Genomic DNA, 23,312 nt, shown 5'->3' with positions numbered 1-23,312 from the left:
CTACTGATTATTTTCTGAGGTAGTATTTAATTTAAATATTCTCCCCTATCCTGAAATAGGTACTGTATGAGTAGAATATTTATGTTTTCTAAAGATGAATATCAAGTATACTGATACTTTACCAATAGTTTCCATTGTGTCTCTCTCTTCAATTAGAAGCTGTGCACGGGGAATATCAATGTGCATTCTCAGGGTCTGTTGTTTGTTCAAAGTATCTGAGGTTCTGGTATTCTTACTAGAAATGAAATCAGAGACATATATTGAAAATCAACAAGACAATTTAATATTAAGTGGCTTAAAAATGCTTTTGATTCTGAATAATTGAAGGGAGAGGAAAGGGAGGCAAATCAAATTGTTTTTCAAAAATAGTTTCCTGTTATTTGCCTGTAATATAAAAGTTGTTTAATAAATGCTTGTTGGTGATTGGCTTGAAGGGCATAAATCACGTTAATTTCAAGCTGATATCAAAGGGCTTCAAAAAATGCAAATAATGCTGTGATCATCTAAAAATCTTGAAATGATTCCAGCTAATTTTGTAAAATCTAAATGAAACTGCTATTTTGATAAATGCTAAAGAAAGATAAAGATATAGTAACCAGTCAGTAAATAGGTGGTTATTTATATCAGTATGGAAAATTTATATCAGTATATTTTTTCTTTAGATTAACATAAATCATAATTTCTCATCTGGTGTTCTTTTAGTTCTTTCAAAATATACTCTGAGACACAATTATTGTATCTCAAAATTTGCTTATTAGAAAGTTAATTTTAGAATATAAATAATTATGTGGTAAAACAATTGACATATGCAATAAAATGTGTGTATAATCATTCAGTAAAATTCTTCAATGAACACTACTGCATTACAAAAATTGAACAAAATAAATTAGTCACCTATAAAATATGTTAATGAAGATTAACAATCCTAAAAAGAAAAGTAATTACTCAACCAGTGACAGAATTATAAGTACTAGATAGCTGCTTTTAAAAATTATATTAACAGAAATATATTTTAAAAAGTAACAAGGAAGCAAGCTAAAAAATTAAATGTATTAAACTGTTGTTTAATGAGTGAGGAATTGAGAGGTATTGATGAAGTTGTCCAAATCTTGATTCACTAATATGAAGAATATTTCTAACCACTTTAGGAAATAACATTAATGAGAAAATATTGAGCCAAGTTTGAGATACTTTTAATGATATCATATAACTCTCTGGACAATGAATTTATATCCAATACATTCATATACATATAAATGTATACATGTATTTCAGCCTATATCTTGTTGCTGAAGAATACATTTATTACTGCTTTTCTTTCTTAACAAAGGTAATGTTAACATACATTAATTACAGATTTCTTTTTAAAATAATAACTTTTTATTTTCAAAATGTATGCAAAGATAGTTTTCAACATTCACCTTTGCAAAACTTTAATTACAAAATTTTAATATCAAATGAATCATATTCATTAAAAAATTCTGAGAATAATATCTGGTCTCAAACACTTAACACTTTCCTGCTGTGTGATTCCAATTGCCTTAACAAAAAAAAATTCTGAGAATTGTTTCTGTTTTATTTCAAATTAATAGTTTGAATATTTTCTTCTACCATATTAATTTTCATAAAAATAGATTCAGATCAATCTATTTAGCTGTATCTATATATATCTGAGGAAGTATAATGTTTTACTTTAGAACTTTATCTCAGACTAGCTCTATCCTATTATACAAATCATTTAATTCAACAAAAATTTATCATTAGACAATTTAACTGAATAATTATAAACTGTTAGATCATATGTTTCATAAACCAGATACAAGACTCCTTTTTAAAATAAAAAAATAGCTGCAAGGCTATTCTATACTTGCATAAACTTCAGAGCATTTCAGTTTCTTGGGTCTCAGTCATATTTTGCTTAAAACCTCTATTTTCCTACTACAAATATATGAAAAACTGCATAGAAACTTTAGAAATTTAATCATGTGATTGGGTTTTGTTCTTGTGCAATAAACAAACAGATCAAGTTCTAGTTTCATTATGAATAGTTTAAAGTAGTCACCTCTTCTGACTTATTAGAAATGAAGAAGGCACATAGACCATACTTAGACAATCATAAAGGTTATGCTGTCAGATTGGTTTAGGAATAAAGTTGAACAACCTTTCTGAAACACTGGAATTTTACAGTTATTTGACTAACCCTTACCAAGAAGGACAAAAAAAGCTCATGGAAAATTCAATTACTTTCCTAGAAGTTACAATATCAAATAAAAATGGTTACCAAATTAAAGTAAACTACATCAAAAATCTAAACATAAAGCAATAAAAATATCCTCATGGTCACATTTTAAAGTTGTTATCCAAATATTTTATTTGTCTACTACTTAAAGATATTATTCATAAATATTTCTTTGAGGCATATTTTATTTTCATTTTCTGTTCAATAGATCATAACTTAATTTGTATCATATTCAACTCTGAATTTATATTTCATTGAGAAGCATTAATTAAGAAAAGTATCTAAAAAATTAAAAGCACAAAGGAGCCATTACTAATTAAAAAAAATAAGCTGATCCCTCAGGACAATGCAATTTTGTTTTTTTATAGGTAGTACATAACTCATTCTCTTATATTACTCCAAATCATCAAATATATTTTGTAACTTCAGAGGTTGTGTGATTTTATCATTGCAAATATTGCCTTTGATGGAACAAATATACTCCAACCATGGTTTCTCATTCTGTGCAACTGAGATCTTCTATGATATCCATTTCCTCATAAATTCTCTGCTGTGAGTAGCATCCAATATTTTGGGGATCTTTCTCTAGAACTTCTGACATACCAGAGATGCAATGGGACACATGCATTCTCTATTGGTTATCTCTCAATACCTATACATAATCTACCCACCTCTACGAGAGTGTTTTTATGTTGTAAGCAAAATTATATTTTTTCATGTGATCAAATGTCAACTGCTGCAGCAAGTTATAATGATTGAGGTAAAAGTTTAGGATGATATTCAAGTGAACTCATAAAAGTTTAATAGCAACTTTATGATTAATTTCATTGTTTTCCTCTGAAACCATTAACAAATGACTTCTTCAACTGTGATTATATGTCCTTATAAGTGAATCACACTTCTCAAAAGATCTTTTATTTTTAGTATTAACTGAAATAAACCTCATACTATTATGAATGGGAACAATGTCTTTGATGATAGGCCAGATCTCACTTAATTTATACCCTCTTATCTAATGTGACTTGGGTATATCATGCATGTCCACACAGGTCAACCAATCCTGTGTTCATTAAATGCTTGCTATGTTCAAGGTATTGATTTAGGCCCTGGTGATATAGATGCACACAATCTAATGTAAATATAAAGACACAATAACTATTCTCAGAATTTTATGTTCAAATAGGAAAGAAAAAGAGACCTACCTATATCTCTTTATATATCTACTTATATCTTTATAGCATTAATATAAAGTGAATAAATAAAGTAGTTAAATATGAAGCAGTTTGGGGAAAAGCTTTAGGAAGATGTTTGATTTGTCTCTTGAAGAAAGAGAACTCTATGAAACAATCTTCTTGTTTCTGTTTACAGTGTTCTCTTAGTTCTACTCACTTTGCTTACCATCAGTTCATGTAAGTCTTTACAGGTTTTTTTTTTAAATCATGCTGCTGATCATTTCTTATGGAATAATAGTTTTCATATACCACAATTTATTAAGCTACTTTCCAATTGATGGGCATTCATTGAGTTTCCCATTTCTTGCCACCACAAAAAGGCTGTTACAAACATTTTTTTGCACATATGAGTCCCTTTCCCTTCTTTATGATCTTTTTGGGATGCAAACCCTGTGGAAATACTGCTGGATCAAAGGGTATGTACAGTTTTATAGCCCTTGTAGCATAATTCCAAATTACTCTCCAAAATGGTTGGATTGGTTCACAACTCCATAAACAATGTATTGGTGTGAAGGGAAGATTTAGAGGGAAGTCTGATGAGCTGGAAGCAGGTTGAATTTGAGAGGCCTTCAGGACATTCAGGTTGAATGGTCCAATAGTCAATTAGTGATTTGAGACTGAGACTCAGAGGAAAGATGAGGGTTAGATTTATAGATCTGTGAATCATTTCCATGAAGATGATAGTCTAAATTATGAGAGCTGATAATCTTATTAAGGAAGAAAGTGTAGAAGGAAAGGAAAGAAGGGTCTAGGACAGACGCTGGAGAACACCAATAGTTAGGGGACATAATAAAGATGACAAGCCAGCAAAAGCAAGAGAAGAATAGCTCACCAGATAGATGGAGAGTCAGGAGAGAGTAAAGTCATGAAGAGCCAGAGAGGAAAGAATATCTAACAGGAGAGGGTGTTTAATGATACCAAATGCAGTTAATAGGTTAAAAAGGACAAAGACCTAGAAAAGATAATTTTATTTAGCAATTAATAGATTACTAGAAACTTTGGAGAGAACAGTTTCATTTGAGTGATGAGACTGGAAATAAGACTGCAAATGGTTGAGGAGTGAGGAATAATGAAGGAGCAGTGAAAAAAGAGCCTTTTCAAGTTTATCTGAAAAGGGGTAGATAGTAATCAGATAATAGTTTGAGGGAATAGAAAGAATTTCATGTTTTTAAAGAATGGGGAGACATATATCTTAGAGAGTGATAGGGAAGGAACTGTTAGATAGGAAGGGAGAACAGATTCAATATACTGGGAAAATGACAGGGTAATGAGATCATGTATATCTGTAGAAGAGTTGATCTTGCAAAGGAGAGAAACTACCTCTTTGTCAGAAACTGGGAGAAAAAGGAGAAAATGGAGTCATGTCAAAGGGTTTTGAGATGAAGACTATGGGAGAAAAGGTAATTCAGCTAAATTACTCATTCAACCAATAAACATTCATTAAGCACTTGCTACATTACAGGCATCATGATAAGAACTACAATATAAAGAAAGGAAAATTCATTACCTGTTCTCAAAGAACCAATAGTCTAATGGAAGAGACAACATGTAAACCGCTATATGCAAACAAGGCATAAATAGGTTAAATAGAAAATAATAAACAAAGGGAAGGACAATTAAGGGGAACTGGGAAACACTTTCTTTAGAAGGTGAGATTTTATCTGGTACTTGAGAGAAGCCAAAAGGAAAAGATGAGGAGGGAGAACATTCCAGGCATGAAGGACAGCCAGTGAAAGTGTTCAATCATGTCTCCTGGAAGGAAAAGGAAGGAAGCCAGTATTATTGCATAGTAGAGTACCTGGTGGAGGTGGAGAGGCGGTATAAGGTATAGACTAGCAAAATAGAAGGACTGACTATGAAGGGCTTTAAAAGCCAAATAAACTGTATTATATTTGATTTTAGAAGATATAGGAAGCCAGAGAAGCTTACTGATTTGAGGTGGTGGTGATGACATGGCTGGACTCATCCTTTGGGAATATCACTTTTACAACTGAGTAGAGGATGGAATGGAATGGAAGAATCTTGAGGCAGAGAAAAAAACTAGTTGGTTTTTAAAATAGTCAATGAATGAATTGATCATGGTTGCAGTGTCAATAGACAGAGGAGGATATATTAGAGAGATGTTGCAAAGGTCAAATTAAGAATCTTTGATAATTGATGAATAATGGGAAGTAGGACAAAGGCAAGAGGAAATTTAAGTTGCAAACTTAGTTAACTGAGTGGATGATGGTAGCCTTATTATTATTATTTTTTTCAATTGTTCAGTCATGTTCAACTCTTCATGACTCCATGAACTGCAGTTTATGCGGCACTTCTGTGTTTCACTATCTCTTGAAGTCTTTCCAATGTGATAAAAAATGTTAATGGTTTTTCTTGTTAAATAATCTCTGTATTCCTGGTACAAATGCTTCTTGGATATAATGTATAGTTTTTGGAATGTATTATATTTTATTCAGGATCTTTGTATCCATATTCATAAATGAATTTGTTCTATGATTTACTTTTTTGTTGTCGTTGTTGTTTTTACTTTTCCTCATTGAGATATCAGTATCATATTTTTTCACAAAAGAATTTAGGGAGAAACTCTTCTTTTGTTCCAAATAATTTATTTAATATTTGAATTAGTTGATCTTTAAATTTTTGATAGAATTCACTCTTAAATGTGTCAGGTCAAAATTTTTTTTTTCCCTAAGAAAACCCATTTATGTTCTGTTCAATTTCTTTTTGTAAAATAGATTTAATAAATATTCCATTTCTGCTAATCCAGACAATTTATATTTTTGTAAATACTCTTCCATTTTTCTTAATTATGAAATTTATTGGCATATTAAAGGTCAAAATAATTCCTTATAATTGTTTTAATTTTTTATTTATTATTTGTATATTTACATTTTTCATTTTTAATTCAAGTGATTTGTTTTTTCTTCTCTTTAAAAACAATAAAATTAACCAAATGGTTCATCTATTTTATAGTTTTTTTTCCATGAAGCAAACTGCCAATTTGATTTATTAATTCAATGGGTTATTTTTTTAACACTAGATTTTATTAATCTCACTGTTAGTTTTTAGGATTTCCAATTTAGTGTTTAAGTGGTGATTTTCCCTTTGTTCTTTTTCTAGTTTTTTTTTTTTAATTGCATATCTAATTCATTTCTCTGCTCCTTCTATTTTATTAACATGGTATAGTAGTGACAAAGGAGTATGTAACCTTCAGTATTAAATTTCAGAATAAAATTGTTTTTCTTTTCAAATCTTTTGTAATTAATCCTTTATTGTTTGAATAAAATAGATACTGAAGATAGGCCTCTGTTTTAAGGGCTTAGTTAGTGGAGGACATGGCAGAGCCAGGGTATGTAGGACAGGCAGAAGTTATTCTTGGGGTTATTGGGGTGAGTTCAGTACCTATTCAGAGTGCCAAGATGTTGAGGTTGCTCCTGAGGATGCTGGTGTGCTAATGAGTAGGGGTCAAGTCCCGGGTTAAGGGGGTGAAGGGATGGAAAGGGGGCACTTATGGAAGTGCATAGAACAATCAAGTCTGTGTTGTTTTCAGAACAGTAGTAACATACCACAGACTTGACTTGTTTTTGTCTCACTGCCCCCTGGACACAGGGACCCTTCCATATCTTGGGCCCATGTAATGTCAGTATCGGCTCTCTGACAGGAGGCTGGTTTGTGAGCAGCTTACATAGCTGCTTAGCACAGATTATTGGTCACTGAGGAGCACCTGGGATAACTTCTTTGGTCTCTGATTGGTATTGTAAAGAAACATGATGACAATTAAATTTTTTTTTCTTTGAAGGATTTTTTTTGAAGGCAAGAAAAAGTTATGGTGGCATAATTAGAATAAAAGAAGTATTAAAAATACCTAGGGTTTAAAGCAAATTGAATTATAACCAAATGGGAGAACAATAGTAGACTTGTTCAACTTTTATCTGCTTCTACTTTCTTTGCTAAGATTGGACAAGATAGATCACAGCAATAAAGATAATAGGGAACTAATCTTGAAGAGCAGTATAAATATAATGAGAGATCTTAGCTGCCCTTTATATCTTAAATCACCAAGAACAGATAAACTACAATTAGGGGCAGAGCTTTCTAAATTGTAAGGCATCTACAACTAGTGGGTGGGGATAGGGAAAAAGCCTGAAGGGGATAAGGGAAGAAAAAGTAGTAACTAAAATAGTAAATATTTTTTTCCCATAAAAAGTATGGAGATAATCTCAGATTTTATTGAGGAAAAAATTCTATCAAGAGAAAACAAATAAGTAACCATATGCCATGAGTGATCTGATATGGAAGGATGGACATAATGCTTTAAATGGCATCAATAAATACAAAAATGGGAAAAATGATCAGATTGGACCAAATGTACATAGTAGATACCTGAGCTGAATGTGAAAGCATTGAATGATTGAGAATGTTTTGAAATATTATTAATACCAAAGGAACTGAAAGAGAATGAATAACTGTCAGCTAATACCATTACTCTTCTAGTTTTTATGAATATCATCTATAGTCTGAAAAAGTATCTTTCTAAAGCTATAAGCAGGGACATATATTTGCAAGTGACATTCAACAGTGGATCTCATTTTGACTTTTTTAGTTTAATTAAAGACATGGAGAATATAAAAATGTTACTGTTTATCATTTATGGATCATGAAAAATAAATTGGTTCAGTAAACCAAAACTCTGTAATGTAGATCATATTAAAATAAAAAGTTTCCCACCCTTAAATCAAAATCATTCAAAATTGAGATAACAGGGAAAAAATCTATTTGGCGATATACTGATTAAAACATACAAGAAAAGGCTTTAATTACAGAGATGAATGCTTGACAATGATTTTCATGTGTGTGATGGAAAAGGCCCAGAAAAGAATCCAAGTTGAGGTACTACAGTTGCTTCTACATGTGAATGACATTGTACTTATTACATCAAATCTCAAGACATTATAGTATCTTGTGGAAAAGAGCTATAATCATTTAAAGAGTTTGGCCTGACTATCTCTATAGAAAAGACTACGTGGATGAAAAAAAAAATCTATTCTCCAGATTACAACATGCAATTGTGTGAATAACTTTGCCACCCCTCTCTGGTCTAAAGAGGAACTAGAGAGTGATTTTGGACTTCCCATCTTTTAATTAGTATTCTCAGAGAATCTAACAGCAGGATTTGACAGGCTAGGAAGCAGATTCACACACAAAGGAACCAAACAAATAAGATATAAGGACCACATTTTGAGTACCCCAGAAAGTGGAGAAAATTACTCTTGTCAGTTTCTAAAGCTTTATGTGCTCTCTAAGCTTGAAATTATTCCCTCATGGACTCTGATTTGTTTCAATTATTCTTACAGTACCCCATTCTCAAAAGAGACAAAGCCAGAGTGGGCAGAGAAATGGCAGGAACTTGCCTGAGCTCTGCCCCACGACTCTTCAAAAACCTTTTTTTTTTTTTTTTTTTACAATTTTTATTTACCAGATATATGCATAGGTAATTTTACAACATTGACAATTGCCAAACCTTTTGTTCTATTTCTTCCCCTCCTTCCCCCCCCTCCCAGATGGCAGGTTGACCAATAGATGTTAAATATGTTAAAGTATAAATTAAATACAATATATGTATATATATCCAAACAGTTGTTTTGCTGTACAAAAAGATTCGGACTTTGAAATAGTGTACAATTAGCCTGTGAAGGAAATAAAAAATGCAGGTGGACAAAAATAGAGGGATTAGGAATTCTATGTAGTGGTTCATAGTCATCTCCCAGAGTTCTTTCACTGGGTATAGCTGGTTCAGTTCATTACTACTCTATTGGAACTGATTTGGTTCATCTCATTGTTGAAAATGACCACATCCATCAGAATTGATCATCATATAGTATTGTTGTTGAAGTAAACAAAGATCTCCTGGTCCTGCTCATTTTACTCAGCATCAGTTCATGTAAACCTCTCCAGGCCTTTCTGAAATCATCCTGTTGGTCATTTCTTACAGAAGAACAATATTACATAATATTTATGTACCATAATTTATTCAGCCATTCTCCAATTGATGGGCATCCACTTAGTTTCCAGTTTCTGGCCACTAACAAAGAAGGCTGCCACAAACATTCTTGCACATACAGGTCCCTTTCCCTTCTTTAAGATCTCTTTGGGATATAAGCCCAGTAGTAACACTGCTGGGTCAAAGGGTATGCACAGTTTGACAGCTTTTTGAGCATAGTTCCAAATTGCTCTCCAGAATGGCTGGATTATGCACCAGTGTCCCTTTTTTCCACATCCCCTCCAACATTATCTTTCCCTGTCATTCTAGCCAATCTGACAGGTGTGTAGTGGTATCTCAGAGTTGTCTTAATTTGCATTTCTCTGATTAATAATGACTTGGAACATCTTTTTATATGGCTAGAAATAGTTTCAATTTCTTCATCTGAGAATTGTCTGTTCATATCCTTTGACCATTTATCAATTGGAGAATGGCTTGATTTCTTATAAATTAGAGTAAATTCTCTATATATTTTGGAAATGAGGCCTTTATCGGAACCTTTGACTGTAAAAACATTTTCCCATTTTATTGTTTCCCTTCTAATCTTATCTGCATTAATTTTGTTTGTACAAAAACTTCTCAATTTGATGTAATCAAAATCCTCTATTTTGTGATCAATAATGATCTCTAGTTCTTCTTTGGACATAAATTCATTCCTCTTCCCAGGTCTGAGAGGTAAACTATCCAATGTTCCTCTAATTTATTTATAATCTCATTCTTTATGCCTAGGTCACAAACCCATTTTGACCTGATCTTGGTGTATGGTGTTAAGTGTGGGTCAATGCCTAGTTTCTGCCATATTAATTTCCAATTTTCCCAGCAATTTTTGTCAAACATTGAGTTCTTATCCCAAAAGCTGGGGTACTTGGGTTTGTCAAACAATAGATTATTAAAGTTATTGATTATTTTGTCCTTTGGACCTAACCTATTCCACTGATCAACTAGTCTATTTCTTAGCCAATACCAAATGGTTTTGGTAACCGCTGCTTTATAATATAATTTTAGATCTGGTACAGCTAGGCCACCTTCATTTGATTTTTTTTTTTCATTAATTCTCTTGAAATTCTTGACCTTTTGTTTTTCCACATGAACTTTGTTGTTATTTTTTCTAGGTCATTAAAATAATTTTTTGGGAGTCTGATTGGTATAGCGCTAAATAAATAGATTTAGGCAGCATTGTCATCTTTATTATATTTGCTTGCCCTATTTAAGAGCATTTAATATTTTTTCAATTGGTTAGATTGGACTTAATTTGTGTGGAAAGTGTTTTGTAGTTTTGCTCATATAGTTTCTGATTTTCCCTTGGCAGATAGATTCCCAAATATTTTATACTATTGATAGTTATTTTAAATGTAATTTCTCTTTGTAACTCTAACTGTTGAATTTTGTTAGTGACATATAAGAATGCTGATGATTTATGTGGATTTATTTTGTATCCTGCAACTTTGCTAAAGGTGTGGATTATTTCTAATAATAGCTCTTTAGTAGAATCTGTGGGATTCTCTAAGTATACCATCATATCATCAGCAAAGAGTGATAATTTGGTTTTCTCATTTCTTACTCTAATTCCTTTAATCTCTTTTTCCACTCTTATTGCCAAAGCTAGCATTTCTAATACAATATTGAATAGTAATGGTGATAGTGGGCAACCTTGTTTCACTCTTGATCTTATTGGGAATGGTTGCCATTTATACCCATTACATATGATGTTTGCTGATGGTTTTAAATATATACTTCTGATCATTTTAAGGAAAAGTCCATTTATTCCTATACTCTCAAGTGTTTTTGATAGGAATGGATGTTGGATTTTATCAAATGCTTTTTCTGCATCTATTGAGATGATCATATGGTTTTTGTTAATTTGGTTATTAATATGGCCAATTATACTGATAGTTTTCCTAATATTGAACCAGCCCTGCATTCCTGGTATAAATCCTACTTGATCATGATGTATTATCCTGGGGATGATTTTCTTTAGTCTTTTTGATAATATATTATTTAAAATTTTAGCATCAATATTCATTAGGGAGATTGGTCTATAGTTTTCTTTTTCCATTTTCAACCTACCTGGTTTGGGTATCAGTACCTTGTCTGTGTCATAAAAGGAATTTGGTAGGACTCCTTCAATCCCTATTTTTTCAAATAGTTTATATAGCATTGGTGCTAATTGTTCTTTGAATGTTTGGTAGAATTCCCATGTAAATCCATCTGGTCCTGGAGATTTTTTCTTAGGGAGATGATTAATAGCTTGTTCTATTTCTTTTTCTGAAATGGGACTATTTAAGCAATTTACTTCCTCCTCTGTTAATCCGGGAAGCCTATATTTTTGGAAGTAGTCATCCATTTCACTTAGGTTATCAAATTTATTGGCATAAAGTTGGGCAAAATAACTCCTTATTATTGCTCTAATTTCCTCTTCATTGGTGGAAAGTTCCCCCTTTTCATTTTTAAGACTAACAATTTGATTTTCCTCTTTCCTTTTTCTGATCAGATTTACTAAAGGTTTATCTATTTTATTGTTTTTTTCATAAAACCAACTCTTAGTTTTTTTTTTTTTATTAATTCAATAGTTTTTAAACTTTCAATATTATTAATTTCTCTTTTTAATTTTAGAATTTAAAGTTTAGTATTTGACTGGGGGTTTTTAATTTGGTCCTTTTCTAGCTTTTTAAGTTGCAAGCCCAAATCATTGATCTTCTCTTTCTCTATTTTATTCAAGTAAGCCTCTAAAGATACAAAATGTCCCCTTATTACTGCTTTAGCTGCATCCCACAAATGTTGGTATGATGTCTCATTGTTGTCATTATCTTGAGTGAAATTATTAATTCTTTCTATAATTTGCTGTTTCACCCAATCATTCTTTAAGATGAGATTATTTAGTTTCCAATTACTTTTTGGTCTATTTACCCCTAACTTTTTGTTGAATGTAGTTTTTATTGCATCATGATCTGAAAAGAAAGCATTTACTATTTCTGCCTTCCTGCACTTAATTTTGAGATCTTTATGTCCTAATATATGGTCAATTTTTGTATAGGTTCCATGAACTGCTGAGAAGAAAGTATACTCCTTTCTATCATCATTCAGTCTTCTCCAAAGATCTATCATACCTAATTTTCCTAATATTCTATTTACTGCTTTAATTTCTTTCTTATTTGTTTTGTGGTTTGATTTATCTAATTCTGAGAATGCAAGGTTGAGATCTCCCACTAATTTAGTTTTGTTGTCTATTTCTTCTTGTAACTCTCTTAACTTCTTCTTTAGGAAGTTAGATGCTATACCACATGGTGCATATATGTTTATTATTGATATTGCTTCATTGTCTATGCTACCCTTTAACAAGATATAGTTTCCTCCTTATATTTTTTGATTAAATCAATTTTTGCTTTTGCTTGATCTGAGACAAGGATGGCTACCCCTACTTTTTTTTTTTTACTTCACTTGAAGCATAATAGATTCTACTCCATGTTATCTCCCTGCTTTAAATGTGTTTCCTGTAAACAACATATTGTAGGGTTCTGACTTTTGATCCAATCTGCTAACCATCTCTGCTTAATGGGAGAGTTCAACATATTCACATTTACAGTTAAAATTACTAATTCTGTATTCCCTGCCATCATATTATCCCCAGACTTTTCTTTTTTCCCTTGCCCCCTTGAACTCCTCCCCAATATTAAACTTATGTGCCCCACTTGTGTCACTCAGCACTCCCTCTTTAATATCCCTTCCTCCTCCCTTTAAATCTCTTTCCCTTCCTTGTACCCTTTCCTTATTACTCTTTTTCTTTTCCCCTTTCCTCTCTCCCTTTTTAACGAGGTGAGAGAGAATTCTCTGTAAAACAAATATGTCAGTTATTTTCTCTTTGAGCCAATTCTGATGAGAGTAAGATTCACACAATATTCCTCCCCCCTCTAACTTCCCTCAGATATGATAGGTTTTCTTTGCCTCTTCATGGTATGTAGTTTCTCTCTTTTTATCTCCCTCTTTCCCTTTTTGTGACACTATCCTCTTTCTATTTCTACTTCCCTTTTTTTTTTTGTTATATCAGTAAAATCAAATTATATATGTAGTCTTATGCATATCAACAAAGAAATACAGTTCTCAAGAGTTCCTTTTACCTTTTTTTTCTGATTCTCTTGAGTACTATGTTTGGAGATAAATTTTTTTGTTTAGATCTGGTTTTTTCCTTAGAAACAAATGGAATTCATCTGTTTCATTAAATGTCCATATTCTTCCATGGAAGAAAATGCTAACTAGCTGGGTAGTTCATTCTTGGCTGCATTCCAAGTTCTTTTGCCTTTCAGAATATCAGATTTCTGGACCTTTTATCCTTTAATGTAGAGGTAGCCAGATCTTGAGTGACCCTTATTGTGGCACCTTGGTATTTGAATCGCTTTTTCCTGGCTGCTTGTAATATTTTTTCCTTAGTCTGATAGTTCTGAAATTTGGCCACAATATTCCATGGAGTTTTTTTGTTTGTTTGTTTGTTTTTCAGAAGGTGTTCAATGAATTCTATCAATGCCTATTTTACCTTCTGGTTCTATTACCTCTGGGCAGTTCTCTTTGATGATTTCCTGAAAAATAGTATCTAGGCTCTTTTTTTTCATCATAATTTTCGGGAAGTCCAATAATCCTCAGATTATCTCTCCTAGATCTATTTTCCAGGTCTGTCATTTTGCCAAGTAGATATTTGATATTTTTCTCCAGTTTTTCATATTTTTGGTTTTGCTTGACTAATTCTTGGTGTCTCAATGAATCATTCATTTCTATTTGTTTAGTTCTGATTTTTAATAAGTTATTTTCTTCATTAGCTTTTTTAACTTCTTTTTGTATATGTCCAATTAAGTTTTTAAATGAGTTGTTTTGCTCTATGGAATTTTTTTCCATTTCACTAAATTTGTTTTTAGTGACTTATTTTCTTTTTCCAATTCAGAAATCCTACTTTCTTAGGAATTCTTTCTTTTCCAATTCACAGATCCTACTTTCCTGTGATTTCTTTACCTTTTCCAATTTCCTAATTCTGTTTCCCTGCACTTCCTGTGAATTCTTTACCTTTTCCAATTCACATTTCAGGAAGTTGTTTACTTTTTCCAATTCACATTTCAGGACGTTGTTACTCTCTTGCACAGCTTCTCTTTCCTTTCCCCATTTTTCTTCTAATTCTCTTTTGAGATTTTTAATAGTCTCTTCTAGAAGAGCACTATCTGGGGTATTGTGTGGAGGCTGTCTGCTATTAGTCTCTCTTTCTTTATAAAAGCTATCAATAGTTCTTTTGATTTTTTAACTGATTTTTTAAAAAGCCTTTAGGGTCTGCCTTCAGGGCAAGGAGGTTACCAGCTTCCTCTGCAGAGTAAAGATGGGTATATGGACAGTAGCTGTCCTCTCAATGGGCTGCAAGGAGAAGCCCAGCTGTGGTAGTGCTCTGGGAGTGCTCTGGAAAGAGCTCCCCATGGAAGTGACTAGGCTTGGGTATCAAGGGCTGGGCTGTGTAAGTGCCCTGTGAGGAGCCCCACTGTGAGGATTAGTGACTGCCTTGGGGCTAGAGGTTAAGCAACGAGAGTATCACTGTCCCCCCACAAAGGCCCGCTTTGAGTATTAGCAGTTGCCCTATCCCTCAGGACACTAGAAGTGTCTCTGCCCGGGAAGCCCAGTTGAGCTGGGGAGATTCCACTACCCCAGGCCGAGCCCCTCACTGTGCAGATGAGAGGTTGCCCCAGGCTGTGCACCTGCCATGCAGGTTTGTGACTGCCCCCCAACAAGAGTCCCTAGTTGCAGAATGCCGCAAAGAGCTGTGTTATGGTCTGTGTTGAGTCACTTCTGCTCCTGGGTAGGCACAGCCAGATTCTGTTAGGCTTGGGCATCCCTCAGAGTACCCTGTGCCCTAGGCTCCAATTTCTCTGCTGGTCTATTACTCTGTGACCAAAGCAAAGCAGTCAGGCTATGGCAGAGAGTTCTATGTAAACCTTCCAAGCACAGGGGCTGCCCCCACTCCCAATTCTATCCCTGCCCTGTGCCGGTCTGTTCCTGCCACTCAGGACAAACCTTTTGTGGTGACATTCCTGATTATATTTGACTGGTGAGTTGTTGTACTTCCAATCTTAGTGAACCTTACCAGTCTAGCGTTATTTTTGAGGTTGATTTTAAAAACTGGTAATGAAGGTATGAGAGGAGCTCAGAATCTCATATCATCTTGGCTCTGCCCCCCAAATACCTTTAAATAACAAATGCTAGACCTGCAGAATTAACAGAAGGATGGAATTAAACAATTTTCTAGCTCCCCCCGCCCCCCCAATTTAAAAGTTGGTAGTAATGATCTGTCGCACCAGGATAAGACTGAAGTGCATTCCAATGCAGGACATGTTAACACAGAGGAGGCAAAAGTAAACCAGGAACAGGTCTTGTAAGGCAATTGAATCAATGGCAGCAGTGGCAGTTTTTGGACCTTTCATACTACAAATGGTAAAAGGATCAGAAAACTGATCAGAAAAAGATTACAGGGGTCACTTTGCTAGCACCATGGCAAAGGCTCTGTTGTATTTTCCTTCTTGAATCTGAGTTACAGTCTTTTGCCTCAATACTAGAGCAAGTTAAGAGCACTAGCATACAAAAGCTTGTGACTTCAGGGAAGCTGGAACCCTGCTTACAATTCCAGAGTAGAAAAGAATACTTGTGCTCACTTATAGACTATTGAATTGTATGGAAGAGTTGAAAACATACCTCTCCCTAGATCAGACCACTTTGGAAGAATTGAAAGAATTACCTCTGAAAACAGCTGCATAAAAAAACCTGATGCTTAGGATGATGCCCCCTCCATTTCAAAAGCAGAACTCCACTTTAATGTAGATTTTAAAAATCAACAAATAGAATGGAATATGAGCAAACAGCAGAGAAAATATTCTAACTATAAAAGGTTAGTATTGCAATAGGGGAGATTGAAGCACAAATTCAGAAGAAAAATGAATTGGCCTCAGGCCATTAGAAGCAATCAAGAGAGGTAGAAGAAAAATTAGGAAAAAAAATGAGAGCAATGCAAGGAAATCATGGAAAAGAAGATATAACAGCTTGATAAAGAAAGCACAAAAATACTGAAAAAAACACTATCTTAAAAAAACAAAATAGAACACATGATAAAAGAGACACAAAAATATAATAAAGTGAAGGATGCTCTGAAAAGAATTGGACAAATGGAAAAAGATATTCAAAAATTCATTGAAGAGAACTTTTTAAGAAGCAGAAGTGACCAAATGGAAAAGGAGAGACAATCATTGAAGAAATAATGTTTTAAAAATTAGAAATGGGGAAGTAAAAATCAACGATTTTATGTGATATCAAGAAACAGTAAAACAGAATTAAAATAATGAAAAAATTAGAAGAAAATTTGTAATATCTCCATGGAAAAACAACTTACCTGGAAAATAGTTCTAGGAGAAATAATTTAAGAATTATTGGACTACCCAAAAGCCATGATCCCCAAAAAAATGAGCCTAGACATTATATTTCAAGAAATTACCACAATCAATTTACCTTGTATTCTCCTAAAATCAAAACTCTCAGGAATGTTATATAGCTTAATTCCAGAGCTCTAGGTAGAAGGGAGGCAGATTGGAGGAGGTAAAAATCAGGAGCAAAACATTTTTGAGAATAGACAGGGTGAAAGGAGAGAGAGATAATAGGATAAAGAGGGGAAGAAAAGGATGGAAGGAAATACATATTTGATAATCAGTACTGTGAAAAAAAATTATAGCAAGTTTCTCTGATAAAGACCATTTCTGAAATATATTCAAAACACTTTAAACAGTCAAATTTATAGAAATGAATCATTCATCAACAGTAAATGTTCAAAGGCTATGAATAGATAGTTTTCAGACAAAGTAATTAAAGCTATCTAGTGTCATATAAAAATGCTCTAAGTAATCGTTAGAGAAATGCAAATCAAAATAACTTAGAGCTACCACCATATACACACCAGATTGTGATAGAAAAGCAAAATGACAAATATTGCAAGGGATGTGGAAAAATTAAACAACTTTGGAAAGCAATTTAGAAGTATACCCAAAGGGTTATAAAACCATTTGAACAAGTAATATCACTAACAGTCCTATACTTCAAAGATACAAAAACAAAAAGGAAAGGGATCTATATGTACAATAATATTATATCAGCTCTTTTAGTAGTAGCAAAGAATTGACAATTGAAAACATGTCCATCAATTAAAGAATGGCTAAACAAATTATATATGATTGTAAGAAAATACTATTTTGTTATAAGAAATGTTGATCAGGATGCTTTGAGAAAACCTAAAAACATTTACATGAACTGATGCAAAGTGAAATGAAGAGAATCAGGAGAACATTGTATATAATAACATCAATATTGTATGATGATGAACTGTGAATAATTTAGCTTTTTTCAGGAGTACATGGTTAAGATAATTTTGAAGGACTTAAGATGAAAGATGCTATCTATCTCTTGAGAAAAAACTAGTGAAAACTGAATGCACAATGAAGATACTTTTTTCTTTCATTTTTCTTTTTCTTTTTGTTTGTTTTCTTTCATAGCATGACTTACATGGAAATATGTTTTACATGATTACATATATCAAATTATGCCATTTTTTTGCTAATAAATACAGGGGAGAGAGAATTTGGAATTTAAAATTTTGGGGAAAAGAATGTAAGATTATTTTTACATGTGATTGGGAAAATAGAATATTAAATTATTTTATAAGAGCCTTAAATAAGGGTTTTCGTGTTGCTTCTACATTGATTACCATGTGGAAGTTTGAAGTGATGGCATTAGAAAATCACTATAATCTCTCAATGATATTCTTAGAACTCTAAAGAAAGATGTAGCCATTGCAGGATCAGACACTTGCTTATAACAGTGGGAATTGGGATAAGGATTTTCAGAGTTTTTATTCACTTCATTAAATTAAAAAGTTTGTCTAATTCAAACATGAAGAGGGTGTTTAATTAGTAGCTCCATACTTTAAACCCTATCTAATATGGCAAGCAAGCTGAGTAGGCTTTTAAGAAAAGGCATATTGAAAGTATTTTCTTTAGAATTTGTTAGTTTTGCAAACCCTTAATGAATCCTTAACAAGGAAATTCAGGTAAATATATTTATATGGAAAAGTATATGATGAATGAAAAATATGTAAACCACTTCACATATATATATGTATATATATATAAAATATCTATATATAAAATGTAATCATGTAAACTCAAATTATTACAGGAACTTGGAAAATGGTGACATTTAATCTGCAGATGATGAACTTCATTCTTACCTCATAAGCATTTCAGCTAAACTCTTTGCATCTGGGGAGTAAAGAAAACCCAAATAATAGTTAATGTCAACAAAACATAAGCAATTCATTAACATTTATTTCTATTTAGAATATATATTTTTGGGTTATAATCTCTACAATTTCTATGATCCATACCAAGCAATTAAAAATGGAAATTGTTCCTGTTCAAACCACTGTCAATAGCAAAGCAATTCTATAATTATCTTAGATCTCCCTATACTTGATTATCATATGTCTTTTATTAAAATTTTTTTAAGTAGGAAAACTTCTCAAAAACATGATGAATTTTAATCATAAACTAAAGACCAATCTGAAAAAATTCAATTTTATTTTTACACAGATTATAATTTAGAAAAGTTTGCCAATAGGCAGAAATATTACTTTTCCTTTTTAAAAATAAATTTTTATTTTTTACATCTCTATAACTTCCTCCTATTTCACTCCCTTGCCCCTTACTTTACAGAGCTATATCCCATAAAATAAATTAGTATCTTTTAATTTAGCAGAGAGAAAGAGGGAAAATCAATTTAAATGAATCAAGAAGTCTGGAAATAGGCTCTACATTTGTATACTTCTCACTACTGCCCAGGAATGGAGTAGACATATTTTTTTCTTTAGAGCCATGTTTGTTCTTTATAATTTTCTAACATTCACTTTTGATTTTGGGGATATTGTGAATATTGTTTTTGTTTTCATTCTCCTCTGAATTGGTACATTTAGATTTTTCTATGTTTCTTTGTATTCATCACATTTGCAATCTTACAGGACAACTACATTACATTATATTCATGTAATATAGTTTGTTTAGTCATTCCAAACTGATGGATATCTACTTTAATTCAAACTTTTTGTCCACTGAGTTTTGCAAAAAATAAACCTTGTAAATCTAAGAATAAAATACAGTTAAATACTTTTACATACATAAAAGAAAGGTAGTTTTGTAAACATTTTAAAGATACTTTAAAATGTGTTTTATAAGCCAAAGAATAATTAAATTCCATTATTTAGTTATTTGGTAGTTATATATCTTTTCAGGCCATACATGTTTTATTAAACTAATATTAGATTATAAGGTTCAGACATGTATTAAGGAATATTACTTTTTCCTCCCCAAAATAAAATCAAGGTATACTACAATGATTGCTAGTTCTTGTTTGAGTATCTAAGGTATTGATTATACTTAGAAGTGAAAAGAAATCTAAACTTCTCCTTAAACAGCATGTTTATGACATATGTGTGTATATGTCTATATACACATATATATGTTTAGGCATATGTGATTTAACAAAAATAAAGAATATACATTAGAAAATCTACACTAGAGAATTTTACTTTATTCCTACAATCCCTTGTTTCCTTTAAAACTTGGATTATCACATTTTCTATAAGAAAACTTTTTTTTTTGTCAAGAGGTACAAAATTTTATTTTTGATATATAGTAATCAGTCAAAGTTCCTAGAGAATTTGTCAAAGGTCTAGCTTCTAAGAGCACTCTCCCTCAAATTTATTTTGTATATATTTATTTATATAACTATTTTCTTTCACTTACCCCCAGGTCCTAGGAAAAGCAAAGAAGACTCCTATAAAGTCTTGTTTCCATGGGAATATATTTTGAATGTTACTAGCTGTAGAGTGGTTAACACTAATTTTTTTTAAAGACTAAATAAGTAGCCCATAGAATGAGTTAGAGAAAAATGGAAGGGATTCATAGTCTCCCCAGAATGAGATTAAATCTTGGGAATCCTCACTACTTTTATACTAAACTCTGGGGTTGGCATGTAGACCAAAGAAAGGCAGTGAATGGAATTCTTTTATGGCTTGTACTCCTATTTTTTAAAATGAGTTTTTCTGGTTATACATGCATATTAACTTTTCAATATACATTTCTTTATAAATCATGTTGGGAGAGAAAGATCAGAACAAAGGGGAAAAACCATGAAAGTTAAAAAAAAAAAAGAAAAGAAAAGTGAACACAGTATGTGTTGATTTACATTCATTGTCCATAGTTCTCTTTTTGGATGCAGATGGCAATTTCTATCCAAAGTTTATTGGGATTGCCATAGATCACTGAACCACTGAGGAGAACTAAATCTTTCATAGTTGATCATTACATAATCTTATTATCACTGTGTACAATGTATTCCTGGTTCTCATTTTGCTCAGCAGCAGTTAATGTAAATCTTTTCAGGTCTTTCTAAAATCAGCTTGTTCATCATTTTTTTTTATAAAACAATAATATTCTATTACCTCCATATACCACACTATATTCAACCATTCCTCAACTGATGGGCATCTACTCATTTTCCAATTCTTTACTACCACAAGAAGAGCTGCTACAAACATTTTTGCACATGTGGGTCCTCTTCTTTATAATTTCTTTGCTATACAGGTCCTTTCTACTTTTATTATTCCTTAGTTTCTCTGTTATTTCTTTTCTTTTTTTTTCCTTCTTATATTTCTGCTTGCTCAAACCCAGCATCTCTCTTTTGATCTCAGTGTGATACATGTTTTTTATTCTTGGGACACCATTGTGATCCATGTCTCATAGCCATAAAGCAACACTGAAATGGGTGGGATGGGATGGGGATGTTGATCTTAATGAATGGATTTTTATTTCTATGGAAAGCTTGCAATCATAAAAGAAGCACTGTAATTCTCTGAAAGCAAATAAACCCATTAAGTTCCTCATTCTATTCATCTGTGTATCCAGCTCATTGTTTATTTGTACTCTTTGACCTAGTCATACTTTACTATATATCTCTATAGACTATTCATTCAAACAGTTTATAATATCAGATATTCTTCCTCCAGTTGGTCTTTTCTGTGTGGATGGTCAGGTTAAACTCTTTTGGGTGACTAGATATTTTCTAGGAGACCTTATAATATTTTGGGGCTTGATGTAAAAAACACGATGTTATCCACAGAGAGAAGCACCCCAAATACCTCACCATCTACTAGAGATATTTATCAAATCTGGATTCTTTTCTAGACTTCCTGCTTTAAGCTGATGAACACAATTTTCAAATACTCATTTTTATTTGAAACTGTTTCTGAGGTTTTTGTTTATCAAACACTAAATAGGTAATGTTATATCAATATTAAATGATTTTGATTAATAGATGATACATATTTTCAAAAAATCATGTAAGGCAGCATTTTGTCTAATGAATCGAATGGTTTTTTCATAATCAACAAACAATAAACACAATGAGAATTTTATATTCTGCAAATCTTTCAGTTAGCTGTGAAATGACTTCCTATATACTTCAGAGTATAGATGACTCATAAAAAATTTTGTAGTGTTGGGAGAGGGCAATATGATTTTACTTAAATGTTTTCCATTTTTCCAGTTCTTGTCAAATAAAGTACTTTTCCAAATACTTCCTATTTTCAAGTGAGTTATTATGTTATTGAAGCCTATTGGTCTGTTAATTGTTCATTTAGTTCAGTCCACTAATGTAATTTAAAATTTTTTTCTAAGCTGCTAGTTTTGATCAAAATTGCTTTATTATATAATTAGATTTCTACAAGAATTATCCCCACTTTAATCCTTCATTTTCACATTTATCTTTAAATTTCACATTTTTGTTTTTCCAAATGAATTGTTATTTTTTTCCTTTAGATCTAATAAAAATTTATATTACTTAGCTTAGATTACTCCTCTGGAAATTAGCATGATATATAATACCAAATCTATATATGAATTGACCTAGCATATTTACAGCTGATGAACAATGAATAATTCTTGAATTATTTGTCATTTTTTTTAGATTTAAAGACCATCTTATAATTTATATGTTTTGAATGTGATATGGCTTAGCAGTTTGCTTAACAATTATTATACATTTGGTTATTTTAAATAAGATTTCTCTTTCTATTCTTTCCTTACTAGTAAGTCTAGCAAGACCATAAACATTGGCAAAGAAAAGCAAATATTATTCCTATTTTCTGACACTAACGAAACTTACTAGAACTATATGAAATAAAAGTATAAAGTGGCGTTACTCCTTACTTTTGGGGAAAGCTATTAGTGTTTTTCCAATATAAATAATGCTAATTTTAGTTTTAAATATATCTTTAAATGGATTTTTAATTTTTTTAAATTATGAATTATTGCTATAAATCCAGCTTTCTTGAATCTAAACCTTTACTTATCAAACATGTTATTTTAATTCTCTTTTTAGCTTTCTTTTTTACATAAGTATTTTTATAATAAAATAAATTGTTGGGTTCTGTTTTCTTATGCATTATGCAGCTCTCTTTCAAAAAACACATTTTTAAAGATGACATTGTTCTGCTTCAGTTTGCCTGAATTGTTTTGCCTCAGTTTCTCTAGTGGCAACCCCCACTTCCTGTCCATTAGGACTGAGATAATTAGGGCTGTGGAGCCCTTGCCACTCCAAAGAGTCATAAAACTCCAGATGGCTTATCTCAAATGTTTGGACATCTCCTGGGCTCAGCTTCTTCAGAATTTCCTTCCTTACCCCCAAT

General features: G+C 32.1%; 1 protein-coding gene across 3 annotated transcripts in view; it reads right to left on the bottom strand.

Annotated features, from left to right (window-relative positions):
- Positions 1-23,312, bottom strand: part of DSCAM (DS cell adhesion molecule) — a 750,733-nt gene that overhangs the window by 22,590 nt on the left and 704,831 nt on the right. For all 3 annotated transcript variants that reach the window (XM_074300489.1, XM_074300491.1, XM_074300490.1), the window contains 2 exons: positions 18,801-18,831; positions 123-235 (listed from right to left, as the gene is read on the bottom strand). In XM_074300489.1, coding sequence (XP_074156590.1) covers positions 123-235; positions 18,801-18,831 — 144 coding nt within the window. The remainder of the gene's footprint in view (positions 1-122; positions 236-18,800; positions 18,832-23,312) is intronic.

The sequence above is a fragment of the Sminthopsis crassicaudata genome, chromosome 3 (genome assembly GCF_048593235.1).
Source record: "Sminthopsis crassicaudata isolate SCR6 chromosome 3, ASM4859323v1, whole genome shotgun sequence".
NCBI classification, from domain to species: domain Eukaryota; kingdom Metazoa; phylum Chordata; class Mammalia; order Dasyuromorphia; family Dasyuridae; genus Sminthopsis; species Sminthopsis crassicaudata.
Note: the sequence above shows the minus strand (reverse complement) of the source record. Positions and strands in the feature narration are given on the sequence as shown.